General features: G+C 46.8%; 1 protein-coding gene across 1 annotated transcript in view; it reads right to left on the bottom strand.

Annotated features, from left to right (window-relative positions):
- The window catches only part of IGF1R (insulin like growth factor 1 receptor), a 314,191-nt gene that overhangs the window by 20,205 nt on the left and 279,597 nt on the right, over positions 1-14,389 (bottom strand). Inside the window, exons 11-17 of the mRNA XM_007470089.1 lie at positions 13,805-14,088; positions 12,366-12,502; positions 11,719-11,878; positions 7,961-8,063; positions 7,353-7,423; positions 3,487-3,716; positions 3,111-3,221 (exon numbers count right to left, since the gene is read on the bottom strand). Coding sequence (XP_007470151.1) covers positions 3,111-3,221; positions 3,487-3,716; positions 7,353-7,423; positions 7,961-8,063; positions 11,719-11,878; positions 12,366-12,502; positions 13,805-14,088 — 1,096 coding nt within the window. The remainder of the gene's footprint in view (positions 1-3,110; positions 3,222-3,486; positions 3,717-7,352; positions 7,424-7,960; positions 8,064-11,718; positions 11,879-12,365; positions 12,503-13,804; positions 14,089-14,389) is intronic.

The raw sequence follows: 14,389 nt of genomic DNA, 5'->3' as shown, positions 1-14,389 counted from the left end.
CTACACTTGGAATTCTGAAGCTACTATCAGGACTGTCTGTGGTGATTTAAAATCCTCATTACTGAGTTGCCTGGGGAAGTGATGTGATGACCCGAAGGGTAAGCCAAAACTACCCCCTTCCTTTACAAAGGGGCCTTGCTTAGAGGAGCCTTTTTCCCTCAGGACCTAACATTCCCTTTAACCTTTTCAGGGCTTTAGATATGCATGGTACACCAGGAAACTGGCAGGTAAAATGTTAACTTTATGCTCATAATACTTAAGTTGTGGAATATTAAGTTAGGCGCTTATTAGAAGTGGCGCTTCATAATATTAAGATGAAAAACAGAATCAAAAAATAGAACCTGATTTTAAGTATTGAAGGAGAGGGCTGACATTCTGTCAGTTCATGGTGCTAATACTGCCATTCTTTCAGACGTCTTAGAAAACAGAAATATTTAACTTGCTTAGAGCTACTTAAGACGCGTATACACAAGCATCCGCATTTAGTGAGGGAAATGAATGAATCTTCACTGGGGGAAGATACCAAGTAGAATATAATGAAACCACAGGATAAGCATATGTATTTTTATACTTGACATGGGTTAGAAAGAACAACTTTAAATCTGACAAATCTAAAAGTGAATTTTTTGGGGGGCTTCCCTGGTGGCACAGTGGTTAAGAATCCGCCTGCCAATGCAGGGGACACGGGTTCGAGCCCTGGTCTGGGAGGATCCCACATGCCGTGGAGCAACTAAGCCCGTGCGCCACAACTACTGAGCGTGTGCTCTAGAGCCTGCATGCCACAACTCCTGAAGCCCGGGCACCTAGAGCCTGTGCTCTGCAACAAGAGAAGCCACCACAATGAGAAGCCCGCGCACCGCAACGAAGAGTAGCCCCTGCTCACTGCAACTAGAGAAAGCCTGTGCGCAGCAACAAAGACCCAATGCAACCAAAAATAAATAAAATAAATAAATTTTTTAAAAAACAAGTTAATTTTTTAAAAATAAAGTTAATCTGAAAAGGACTTTAGTAGTCATCTTGCCCAACCTTCTTATTTTACACATAAGGAAACCAAGGCCCAGAGCCTGAAGCAGCCACCTGAGGACGCAGACAGGTAGTGGCAGAGCCAGGACTAGGGCTATGTGTTGCAAATTTTTATTCTGTGCCTGAAACTGGGTACAAAGGAAGTTAAGTGCTTCAGAGTTTTCAGAGGTGCCTTAAATGAATCTGATAAGAAACATACTGCCACATCTCCAGTTACCCAGCTGATGAAGCTTTTCTCCTTTGTGCTGGCTTGTGTATTACAAAGTGAGCTGAGGGCTTCCCTGGTGGCGCAGTGGTTGAGAATCTGCCTGCCAATGCAGGGGACACAGGTTCGAGCCCTGGTCTGGGAAGATCCCACATGCCATGGAGCAACTGGGCCCGTGAGCCACAATTACTGAGCCTGCGCGTCTGGAGCCTGTGCTCCGCAACAACAGAGGCCGCGATAGTGAGAGGCCTGCGCACCGCAATGAAGAGTGACCCCCACTTGCCACAACTAGAGAAAGCCCATGCACAGAAACGAAGACCCAACACAGCCATAATAAATAAATAAATAAATACATTATAAAAAAACCCAAAAAACAAAAAACAAAAAAACAAAGTGAGCTGAGAAAAGGCACTAAGATCCAGGGGAGCTGGGGACCCACGCTGGGCAGAGCAGAGGGTGGGTGTGTTGCAAACCGCCCTGCTCGGGGCCTCAGTCCACACTGGGCCTCGCAGACCTTGCAGAACCACACGCATCATCTGCTGTGAGTAAAGGAAGCCACGTGTGAACAAGTGCTTGGAACAAAAATTAAGGAACTACTACTTGGGAGACGATTAAGTTGCCAACTAAAAGAAGAAAACAAAAGATTAAGCTCAAACAGAGAAAGGCTACAGACATTCAAGAAGGGTAGAGAAAGGGGAGGATCCAAGGCACAAAAGCAGACCCAAAGCTTCCTCAACAGGCAGCAAAGTCAGGGTCCAGGTGAGGACTTGAAACCCACCAAGGCAGCCAAGTGAAAGGCAGATGTGGCTGGTATCACTTCTAAGTGTTTATCACCCAGTTTACTCTTAAAAGTCGTTCCTCCAGGGCTTCCCTGGTGGCGCAGTGGTTGAGGGTCTGCCTGCTGATGCAGGGGACACGGGTTCGTGCCCCAGTCCAGGAAGATCCCACATGCCGCGAAGCGGCTGGGCCCGTAAGCCATGGACGACGCTGAGCCTGCGCGTCCGGAGCCTGTGCTCCGCAACGGGAGAGGCCGCAAAAGTGAGAGGCCCGCGTACCGCAAAAAAAAAAAAAAGCCATTCCTCCAAATGTTACAAAGCTGGGTTCATGGAGATACACCAGGATAACACAAATTGATATTTTTTTGATACTAAGTAGAGATCATTGTGCAGCTGAGGTGATGATCATTCAGAAGCTCAAGCAAGACAGTGATTCCGGATAAAGCCTGAAATGTGGATGCAGGGCTTGAGAAATGGGGCTCCCCCGGCTCAAAGGCTCAGACTGCCCACAGGAGGGGAAGGGGCACACGTCAGGTGTGGGCCTGTGAGTGAGTGGGTGTCTGCGCACAGAGCTGGGAGGGAAACCACCTGGCACAAGAATCAAGTCAACCTGACAGTGAACTCTGACAAGCACGACACTGAGCTACACTGGGTCTGGGATGGACAGGAAACATAATGGGCTAGATGGGGATCCACTAAGAACCAAACAAGAGAAAGCTGGTCCAGGAGAGAAGGCAGTGGAGGAGACAGGCACTCCTGGCTGGGGTCGGGGGCAGGAAAGGCTCCAGGGAGGGAGCAGCGCAGACATGGTCTGTGAGTGGGAGTCAGGGAGAGATGGTGGTAGAGGAGGTGACTGGGGGTGGAGGGAATGATGTAGCAGCAAAAGCACACAGGGGTTTGAGTAACAGGGTACCTGAGGACTGGCAAGTGCCTCTCACAAAAGATCCAGGTCTCTCTCTAGTCAGGGAACTCCTTCATATACAGGACCAAGAACCAAGCACGGGGCAAGAAAAGTGAATGGATTTAAAGATGCAGTATCTTCTGGGGGAAGGTTCTAAAGGAAAAGGAACAGTTAACATGGGATGTCAGTGAAAATCAAAACTGACCTCCATTTCTGGCCTCAGAGACCGGAGATAACTTTTGAGGTCCCCCCGGGTCATCAGTTCCATGATGACCAGCGTCGGCTGACCCTGGGATACCACGCCCAGCAAGCGCACCTGTGAGGAAGGACAGAGAGAAGGGCTCAGAGGGTGAGGGCTGCCCAGACTGCGGCTCTCCCACCGCTGGGACCATCTGGCCCAGAGCAGAGCCTGTACGACGGGCCACTGGGGCTCACGGGCCAGCCCTGCATCACATCCAGAACCTTCGTGTGCACAGTGTCTAAAGGAACAGTGGGGTGATGCGGGGGGATCCCTACAGAAGACAGGGCGAGACAGCAAACCCACAAGTGTGCTCCCCAACACGTGGGGGCCCTTCTCTTACCACATGGTGACAGTTGAACTCCTTCATCACCGAGGCCTCGTTGAGAAACTCAATCCTCTCACGCATGCTGGCGGCCTCGTTCACCGTCTTAATGGCCACCCTGGTCTCAGGCTCATCCTTGACCACGCCCTTGGCGACACCTTCGTAAACCATCCCGAACGAGCCCTGCCCCAACTCCCGGCTCATGGTGATCTTCTCCCGGGCGACCTCCCACTCGTCAGGCACGTACACTGGGGAAGAGGAGGCCAGAACTGAAACAACATGCTTTGGGCAAACTCCAGGCCAAAGAGGGCAAGATGCCACTTCCTAGAGCCCACGGAGGAGAACATTAGGAGACAAGGATATGGCTTGTTCTGGAATCTCCCACAGGCTGTGGATTTCAGCAAGGCCACTGTGTAGTCAAACACTAAAATTTCAAGTCCTCAAGGAGTTCTAGATAATTCAAAGATATCAACAGCATATAAGAACCAGAAAGTCGTCCAATTTGAGATGTTGCTATAAGTATAAAATTCATGCTGGATTTAAAAAAATAATGTAAATATTTCAATAACTTTTTTACTGACTGAATATTAAAACTGATAATATTTTGGATATACTGAGTTAAAGAAAACCTTATCAACATGTATTTCACCTGTTTCTTTTTCCTATTTTATATGTGGCTACTAGAAAAATTTCAGGTTTCTTATGGGACTGGCCCTATATTTCCATTGGTAGCTCTGCTCTAGTCTGTACAGTTTCTCTGGCCTTGCCAGAGACCCTGGGGGGATGAATAAGGTACGGAAGCAACTGAGCTCTGGCACTGAGGGGCATTCAGTGGTGACCAGCATGGAGGGACAGCTGATGAGAAGGACCTTCCCAGGGCTTAGGTCTGGGGCCTGTGAACTCAGGGACCTCCCACCACTGGGGTGAGGGGCTGGGTAATGACTAAGCCTGAATATGATTTCCTGTCCAGCCTATGCTTCTGGTCAGATTCAATTTGGTTTAAGAAAATAAATAATTCTAGGCAGGAGGAAAGAGAAAGAAAGAGGGAAAGGAAGAAGGGAGGAAAGAAAGAAAACAAAACAGAAGATCCATCCTACCACTCTGATGGGTAGGTGAGAACTAAAATAAAATCAATCTGTTCTACAGCTCCATAAGAAATTTCAATTATTATCATATTCTTCTAATGCTGTGTGCTTACGTCCTTGCCTGAGAGGGGAATCCTTGGCATGCTCCACTGGTAGGAAAGAGGTGGTCCTGGCTTAAGAAACGCAGAGGGACTGAGGACCTGGGATGGCATCTGTTTGCCTTTAGGCTTTCAGATGTTAACCGTGGGCCTGTGGCTGGATGTAAGAGAAGCAGTGGATTGACAGCTGTATTCTGTCACCCCCAACTCCCAGGTATCTACCTTTAAGTGATATCTTAAAGCAAAGATGTCTATAAATTAGGCCCAGGAGATACCACCAATTTACGCCTCTAAGGAATTTCCAATATGGACTATGTTAATCAATCTAGAATTTTCTTTCACATACGTTTTTGTATTTCATAGTACGTATGTATGTGTTCAGGAATTTCACAAATGGAATTACAACCTCCATATGGCTTAGACAGTTTATAGCCCTGAAGAAGGGACTGATGCTCACTTAGAAGAGTAAGTATGCAAGACAACCCAGTAGATAAGACTCTTCCTGATACCCCTCAGAAAGTATAAAGAGACACTGTATATATCCATTTATCTCTGAAAATCCAGGCTTGCTTTTAATCAGAATTAACGATGTAACACACCATGAAACATGGAGTTAAAACCAATCACATTCATTCCCTGGGAGGTAGCTGATTCAACCCAATAGCTCTGACTTTAGCCAGCAGTCCTAAGCCCTGCCAGGCAGGAGAGGTTTACGTGCACAATGTTATCAGCGTTTCCCTGGAGGGGATTTTCAGTGTACTCTGGAGAATGGTGACATGCAGATTATTAGCTTTTGGAGAGAGAAGTTTTTAAAGCATTTTTGAACTGCAATGTCATTTTGTTGCCCCTTGAGGAAACTAGCTATAAGATGCTTGTCAAAAGGCTGAATAAATTAAGTTCAAATAAGGTGACAGTCTTCCTACCTGTTGGCCTGGGTGACAATAAGTTTTGTTTGTTTTGTTTTTAAAGAATCAAGAAATATTATGAAGGCACTCTGGAAAGACACAAAATTTGAATTCAAATCGCCGTTAGAGTCTGATATGATTGTATTTGTGCTCTCTCTAAACTTCCTGGATCCTTCACAGTCAAAGCTACAAATGCCAAACTTCTTGCTTTATTTCAAAACCGAGCAGATTTTTGCAGTAGCCTTACCCCACACTGATAGAGCGGGAAGTGGACTTGCATTTTCCTTATAAATTCCATTAAGTGTGTGATGACTCCTCACCTTACTTGGCTAAAAAAAACAACTATTATTTATTCAAACAATGCATAAAAATTGTCTTCTCTTCTTTTTTTTTTAAAGAAAAAGAGCCTCTCCCCAAGTAGCTACTCTTTTAAGTTTGGTGTGTATCCTTCCAGAACATTCTCTGCGCCTTATATGTACACACACACACATACATACAGACATGTAGGTGTGTGTGTACATATATATGTCTTTTAAAAATACAACTTTGTGAGACCTTTATATAAAGAAGAATAATGTCCTCATTATTCTACGCTTGATTCACATTCAGAGGAGTCTGCTTTTGATTGGCTTTATTGTAAACACAATTTGAATTAGAAATTATTAAAGAAATCACAGTAATAAAACTTTACTCACTTATATACCGCTTTTAAATTGTTTTCTCATTTGATCAGGATGAGCAGTTAGAATAATCATGACTCTTTATTTCACGTCTCCTGCACACACACTTCCACTTGTGAAGCATGAGTGAGGCAAACCTGTTTTCTAAATACATCCAGCCGATTCCATGCACTTATTTATTCACTTGACAAACCCTGGCCAGCTGCTCCTGTGGGCCAGCTGGCCGGTCTCCCCAGCCCCCAGGACCTCACAGTCTTTCCCCACAGCGACTGCATCACATGTCAGCAAGATGCCAGGGGCTGCCTCATCCTGATTTCTCAACTGCCTAGTTCTGTGACCAGGGTGAGTTTCTCCTCTGAGCCTCGTTACCCCACTGACAGACAGATGAGCATCAGACAACCCATCCTATAGGAATGTAGGGATCAAATGGGATGGCATTTGTGAATGTCTCTAGTAAAGTGCCAGTTAGTGGTACCCAGTGACCAATGTCTCACCCTAACTTACTCTGGAAAGTTAGGATTTTGGCAAACTTGGAAGACAAGACAGCAAATAAGGAAAAAAACCTTCTAAGTCAGACCATCTCAGACGTTTAACTAAATGGCTCTCATGAGTTACTACCAGAGGGAATGTGAACAGGCCATGAGGGTAAGAATCATTAAGACCCCAGTCAGGAGTGAATGAACAGAAAATCTCCAAGATACAAAAATCAGAGAAGCCATAGTGATCAAAGACAATTATAATGACATGAAACTCAAGCTGAAACTAGTTTAAAAGGACTGTTTTGTCAGCTGCAGCATATCTTCCAACTAGATGTTGACAATTATACAGCTTTTTTCATTCTAGTGTAAAATTTCAAGCAATTAAATAAATGGATTACTGTGCTGGCCACATTCATCTCTGAAGCCCATTTTTCCTTGGGGCAGCCCAGACAGTCCCAGAATTTTTGACATATTCAGTGAACTGCTCAAAACATTGGTTTAAAAAAAAGTGTTAATGAAGATGGATCTGAGGCCAAAGGTCCCTCAAAATAATGCAAACCTCTTCCCCTGAATTCGTAACACTCCCCAAATCTCCTGAGCTGGGACCCCAGACAGTGACTGTAGTTTAGAAGCTTACCATCGGCTGCACTGAAGTACTCCGGGTTCACAGAGGCATACAGCACTCCGTTCCCCAGCCTGCTGTTATTTCTGTCAAAAAGGATGAAATTCATGTTAGAAAAAAAAAAATCCCCACATACTTTTATATGTACTTTCATCTTTGTTACCTCAGTTTTATTTGTTCTGATTCATTAAGGACCGGGAAGGGGTGGTGGAGGTACTGTCAGGACAGCTCCACCACACTTGCTAACGCCTCTTTTGGCTTCTTCAACGGCCTCAAATTAGAGCTTTTTAAGAAACATTTGTTTCTTTACTTTGTTGGAAACTGAAAGGCTTATTTGATGTACAGGGTTAAAATATCATGTTTGAAAAAGCTTTGCACAAGCAGCGGTATCTGTGATGGGACAACCAGTGTGGGGATGATCCAGACTCCAAAGAAAAAGTCTTTTTCTGTTGTTGAATCATTAGAAAATATTCTCTTTTTTCTGTACATTTGATTGGAAAATCAGGTTTTCTGATCCATAAGATAATTCCTCAAACTTCCCAAAAAGTTCATCTTAACTTGGGTTTAAATCATCAAACCAGTCAGACATAGAAAGTATCTGAACTTTTCACCAAGTCACTCACCTTTTTCTATGGAAGACGTACAGCATTATAACCAACCCTCCTACTATCAGCAGAACGGCAATGGGCAGAGCAATGATCAGATGGATGAAGTTTTCATACGTTGCTGCAGAAACAAATGGGAAACAAGAAAATGTCATGAGGTGAACAAACTGCTCGTGTCCTTTGTTTATATTTAGCTGGAAGTATGGAAAAAAAAATCCCTGAGAATTCCTTTATTGCCTATCATGAACTAGGAGTTCTGAAGGTAAACAGTACTGTACATAAAAGAAAAAAAAACAAACAAACCCTGAGTTATTTGTAAAAAGATTAAATAAGTGCCGATGGAGGAGTAAAGTCTTTTTTATTTTCAAAGTACAGTGTATTCTGAAATAGTTCAAATGATGGATTCAAGTAAAATAATCTTTGTATACAGTTTGATGACTACTAGAGGAATTGCATACATTTGCTAAAAAAAAGAATAGATTCTTATGTATTATAGTGCTCAAGCTGTACTGACTTTTATCTGTCTCAAGACAGTTCCACAGACAATTAAAAAAAAACAAAAAGTAACTGGATGGCACCCCTTGCCAAAGCTGCTCTGAATACGCCCCAAACATCAGAGTCTATAGTTACAAGCCTGAGATCACAGAGCTCCTGCCTGCTCATCACCATCCTCAGCTCTTAGATGACAGATGGCAGGCTGGACGCTGATCTACACACTTGAAAATTCTGTCAGATGCTGGTAATCAGCACGTCCATAGGTAGCATAACAACCAGACAAGTGGACCACACATGCTGCAAGGATGCAGGGAGGAAGGGAGAGGGGAAGGGAGTCGGGGGAAGCTCGCCAAGTACAGAGGATGGTTGGAAATGATACTGGAGAGAAATCAGGGCCAGCTCCTAAGGGGCCTTGTCCAAGCTAAGCACTCTGAACTTCATTCTGCAGATTAAGCGGAACCAGTGAGAACTCTCCAGCCCCACAGTGAACTGGTGGGATTTGTGTGGGAGAGATGGCTGTGCCTGAGGATAGCCTGGAAGGGCTGGCAGTGGGGAGGAGACCCTGCCCTGTCTGAGGCAGCGGGTGGGGGGGGGGGGCCCTGGGCATGTTCTGCATCACCCAGCTCAGACCTCACCAAGGAATCACTGCTCCTTGTCTATGAATGAGAAAGCCTCACAGAGATAAACTGTCCCCCCCAGGGTCACACATGCAGCTGGCTGGCCATGACCTAGGGATTGGAACCCAGGCTTCCGTCGCCTCTGGCTCTTATTTTCCCTATGAAGCAAGCGCCCTGGAGGCTCTGAGCTGAGGCGGTGGTGGTGGTGGTGGTGGTGGCTACAGAGGCTGGATTCCAGAGGTATTTCAGAGGCAGAATCAATGAGATGTGGGTCTGAATGAGAAGTGGGTGGCAGGAGTGAAGGAAAGGGGAGGGGTGGCTGTGAGGTTCCTGGCTTGGGTGGTGGGTGGATTACGGGGTCACGGACTGAGCTGAGGAACAAAGGATGGAGAGACTTTGAAGGTAGCAACTGTGATTCTGGTTTTGTGCACGAGGCGTCCGAATTGCCTGTGGGACACCCACGTATGTGGAAATGAAGTTGGAACTCACTGGGGACCAAGTTACATCTATTGTAGATCACCCATCAATGATTATTCTGCTACTAAACACTACTATTATTATTACTCTGTGAGGACTATTAAAGCTATTTTAATTTTTTTAATTAAAGATATTTTTATCAAATAATTCTAAAAGTGGATACAGCCTCCTGCATTTCCTAATTCTCGAAAATACTTGCAAATTAACACGGACTTTGGGAAGCTAGTGGAGTTTCTTTTTTGCCCCCGAGGGCTATTCCTTCTATCTCTATCACTTATACTACTGGTCAAGTTGTACCCTATTCTTTTTTGAGTTTCACATTTCAACGGGGACATGGAAAAAGTGGAACACATCCAGAGAAGAACAAAATGTCCGAATGGCTAGGAAATTGTTCTATGAGACTCTGGGCTACAAGAAAAGGCCCCAAACCTGAGATTATTTAGTCTGGAGAAGAAAAGCCTAAGGAGTAGTTTAATAGTATTCAAGCACATGAAGGGTTCCTAAAAGGAGAGCAGTTGCCAGCAAGCTTCCAAAGCTTCCATCTCCTCTGAGGACTGAATAGGAGGAAGGGAGACTGAACCACAGCAGGAGAGAATCTTGTCTGACACAAGGAAAAACTGCCCAACGGTAAAGCAGGCATGCAGATTTAATTTCCCCATGGTGTATGCCAACTCCTGCTGGAAAGATGCCATCAGAGCGGCTCTTGGGTTTCCCACTGGCTCCCGGCACTCACAGGGTTAAAAACGCGGGAGCACTGGCAGAGAGGAACCTGTCATCTCTGCAGATAAGCCAAGGTCACTGAACCCCAGAAGCCAATGCTGCTGTTTCAAAGAACACAGCATCACGCTAGACCTCTAAACCTAGGCTCTGTTCCTAAGGGATGGATGTGGAGAGGGGAGGAGAGAAGAAGAGAGAAAACAAGCCACTGCTTCGGGCAGGGCTCTGGGAACATTGTGAAAGTTCCGGCGCTGGAGTGTGTGGCACCAGCCAACTGGAAGAGTAGGTAAAATGGACCACATGGAGAATTCAGACTATTTTAGATGATGGAATTATCTTCTCAAGCATCTGTTTACCCCTCACACAGCACCAGGCTCATCAAAGGCTACCTCAAGGTCTGCAATTCTATCCCCGCACATCCTTCTTTTGGTATCTGTCACTGTGTAGACTTCCAAATACCATGCATGTCTTGGACTAGGCGCTAACCAGGTGGACTGCTGGATCAACTGAATCCTGAATTTAAAAACTCAGACTCCAGACCAGAGTAGAACAGATGTGGACACCAGGAGAAACCAGGGCAGTGGGAATTGCCCACCTGACCCAAAAGTAGCACCACTAAGCGAGGCGGGACTGCTTTTTCTCATGGAAGCAGTCAGGAATAGTGCTATGCCAGATTTGATCCCATTATCTGAACATGAAATAATCTTAAAAATTTGGTTTCTAATACAAAATAACAGAAACTCAAAATGTAAATAATAAGGGATATTTATGTCACCAAATGAAAATACTGAATTTTCTTGGCCAAGCAAGTACTGCGCTCATACATTTTACAAAACTCACTTTTAAAATCTAAAATCCTCGCCTAGAATGGCCTTCTAAGAATTCTGTCTTGTCGATGGTTTGAGCATAAACTCACCACATGGCCCAGTCTCTGTGCCAAACAGGGACCACTGTGCGCTTTCAAAGTGTGTTGCTGCTTTAAAAGTGCATCTGTTATTTTACCGCTGAGGAGTGACAGGGGTGATGCCTCAGCCTGGGATGCCGTCACAGCGACTCCTGCCCTGGAGCAGGCTGGAGCAGAAGGTCCCCAGGTTTCTGTCACCCCTTAGGATTCTAAGCCCTGAGTCGGAGCCCCAGTTAGCATCCCTGACGAGGCAGGAGGCAGAATGGTCAATTCAATGCTTTGTAAAATGCTTTGGACATAAGCCAAGTTGAGAGCACGGGCCCCTTGCTGTCTCCCTCAAAAGAGGGCCTCAGACCATCTCCCTGCCCATCAGATGAGGTAGGGACTCCAGGTGTGGCAGCTCCCCAGCCTGAGCTCCTAGATGAAGTGCTGGCAAAAGTGTGACTCTTCTGAAAGGTGGCCGACAGAAATCAGAAAACCAGAGAGCCAGGACGACGACCCAGGTTTCCCCAGTCCCAGCACCACCTGCTTTCTGTTTTCCCAGCGACTCCCTCCACAAGCCTTACTTTTGGCCTGGACATAGAAGAACACAGGATCAGTCCACGACCCGTTCCCAGAGAGAGAGGTGGCCTGGATCCGGGCCGTGTAGTTCCCCGGGTTGAGCCGGTTTAGCTTGGCCCCTCCGTACTTCCTGTACTCCTGTCTGGACACACATTCCCGCTGATCCTGGAGGAAATAAAACATATGTGTCAATTTCCCACAGACACACTGCCTCGCCTCTCGCCTCCCGCCTCCCGCCTCCCGCCTCCCGCCTAACACTGACCCCAATTTGCAATAAAAGGGAAAACACCCAGGCTTATATTATGGCAGTCCTCCAGTAACTCTAAGCACGCCCGACCTTTAACCAAACCTTCTTTCTTTAACCAAAAAGAGTTCCAGAAAGATTAATTATTAAGCCCAATCTCTAGGCTGAAATATTGTTTTCTGCAAAGAAACAGTTTCTTGAGGGTGAGGATAGGCCAGCTCCTCGCACACTGTGAGAATTCCCCAAAGAGCATAGAGTTGGTAAAAAGACCTGAATCCTCACTGACTTACCTCCTTATTTTACTGTTCAAAGTCTTCAGCTAACCAGGAGGTGCCCTGTGTTGAAGTGTAACACACGCTACACCTGCAACAGAAACGCACCCACACACGGCCGGTGCCCCAGTCTTACCTCGACTTGTGATCCATATTTTATTTCATACATTAAAATCAATCCATTGGGATTCTCAGGTTCTGGCCATTTTAAAAAGATGGAGTTCTCAGGCCTTGGCTCCCAGGTCACTGGCCCAGGAATGTCATCTGCTCCTTCTGCACAACAATTGAAGTAGGCGATAAAGTTAGATTCGAGTCCTCCGGGAGGGAGAAAAACACTGGACTAGCCTAAGAACACCCTCCCCAACCCCTTGTGCAGGACTGCGGACAGCGGCTGCAGCAACAACTCCTGACCTAGCCTCGCACACACAGCAGGGGTTTTGGAACTGAAGCAACCGAATGACCTGTAAGTCTCAAGATGCCACCATACCCTCTCTTCCCCTCAGTCTCCCAACAAAAAAGCCTACTCTCAAGTGCAGGAGGAAAATCTTGGCAAATTGAGTCACTTAGGTCTGCTACTCGGCTTCTATGCGATGCCATCAAACACAAGCATCATCGAAAAGGTGCTGAGTGAGCAGAAGCAGCGGCATCCAGCCTCCAAGCCGGGACCCAGATCCTTCATGCTCTGTGTCTGCATGCGGCAGATGCAATTTCTGCGCAGGTGTAAAGGATGGTCCCCGAGCCCGCCTGGGAGGGAGCCGCCAAGAAGCTGGTGCTGAGCGCAAGCTCGCTGCCTTCATCAGCGATTCCTGAAGCTGCCGGGTGAGGCTGGGGTGCCTGCTCTCCTGCTTTTGCTTCTTAAAAGCAGTAAGCCAAGTGGTGAGCAATGTCACTGCAAGTTCTAGCTGGGCAACACTGAGAAATCAGCTGGGCTTTCTCTCCTGGGAGGGTGAGGAGACTAAGGCCGGGTAGGCTGGCAGCAGCACGTCGGTGCCAGAACTGCGCCTAGGAGGCCCCGCTCCCAGACTGCAGACACTGTGCTCTGCGCTACCTGCCAGCTCTGCAAGGAAGTGAACCGGGCGGTTCACTCATCCTGAAAGATGGATGTAGGGCTGTCTAAGCCACAGGCAGCTTCTAATTTACAAGGGGAAGGTGAAGACCAAACAAGCAGGACTAAAGGCTGCTTGGGAGCGGACCTTGAGGAGCAAAACTCAGTCTGAATCAAGGCAGCTAAATGGGGATTTCACTGAAACTTGAGAACTCAGGAGGGACCTGGCAAGAAAGGGCCATGGGAACGCACAACGCAAACCAAGGAGAAGGAAAAGAGTGGACCCTGCATCGAGCTCCCTGCTCTCGAGTACTTTGTATGGAGAGACTGGGGTGGGAGTGGGGTCGTGATGCGTGAACTCCATTCCCTGGGCTGCTGGGCTACCAAGCTGCCTGCAAATGACCACCCGTTTTTTAATAAGCAGGACTGAGACTAAGGGTCATCGCCCTGGGTGTCGGCCTCTGTGTCTACAAATCATAGTCTCCGCTAGGCTGTGAGTCGGGCGTGGGGTGAGCTGGATGACACCGTACCTGCAGGCATGGTTCTTGCAAAGACAAAGTTGGAGGCGCTGCAGCCAAGCTTCTCAGCTTCGTGGTTACAGCTGTGGATATCGATTCGGTACAGAGTAAAAGGCCGGAGGTTGGAGATGACAGTTCTCTCCTTGTTATCCACTCTGCTCTCGAAGAAAGGGTACTCGGTCTCGAGCTCTTCCGGGTCTGTGATGTTGTAGGTGTCCACCACCGTGGTGTTCCTGTTCCGGCTGGACATGGTGGTGTTGGTGACCTGCATGACCTCCCTCCGCTTCCGTTCAGGTCTGCAAGGAAGAGAGAGAGAAATGTGGCTTGTGAGTGAGGGCTTCCACCTCTTTTGTCTCTTCTGTGACTCGAGTCAGAGAAAGAAAAGAAAAATCTTCACCTTGGAATAAAAGGAGCTACTCAACCCCCTTGCATAAGAACCAACAAATAATAATACAGGGATTTCCTTCCTCATTATTTATTTTGCTTTCTCTACACTGCAAACCTCAGCCTCAATCGTGCAACCTGCCCCCTGGCTCCCTGAGTGGTTACTCAGTGGTACCTAGAGGCAAACTAACACCTCAGCGCCCCCCCCCCCCC

The sequence above is a fragment of the Lipotes vexillifer genome, unplaced genomic scaffold (assembly GCF_000442215.2).
Source record: "Lipotes vexillifer unplaced genomic scaffold, Lipotes_vexillifer_v1.1 scaffold695, whole genome shotgun sequence".
NCBI classification, from domain to species: domain Eukaryota; kingdom Metazoa; phylum Chordata; class Mammalia; order Artiodactyla; family Lipotidae; genus Lipotes; species Lipotes vexillifer.
This window is presented reverse-complemented; position numbering and strand designations above follow the sequence as displayed.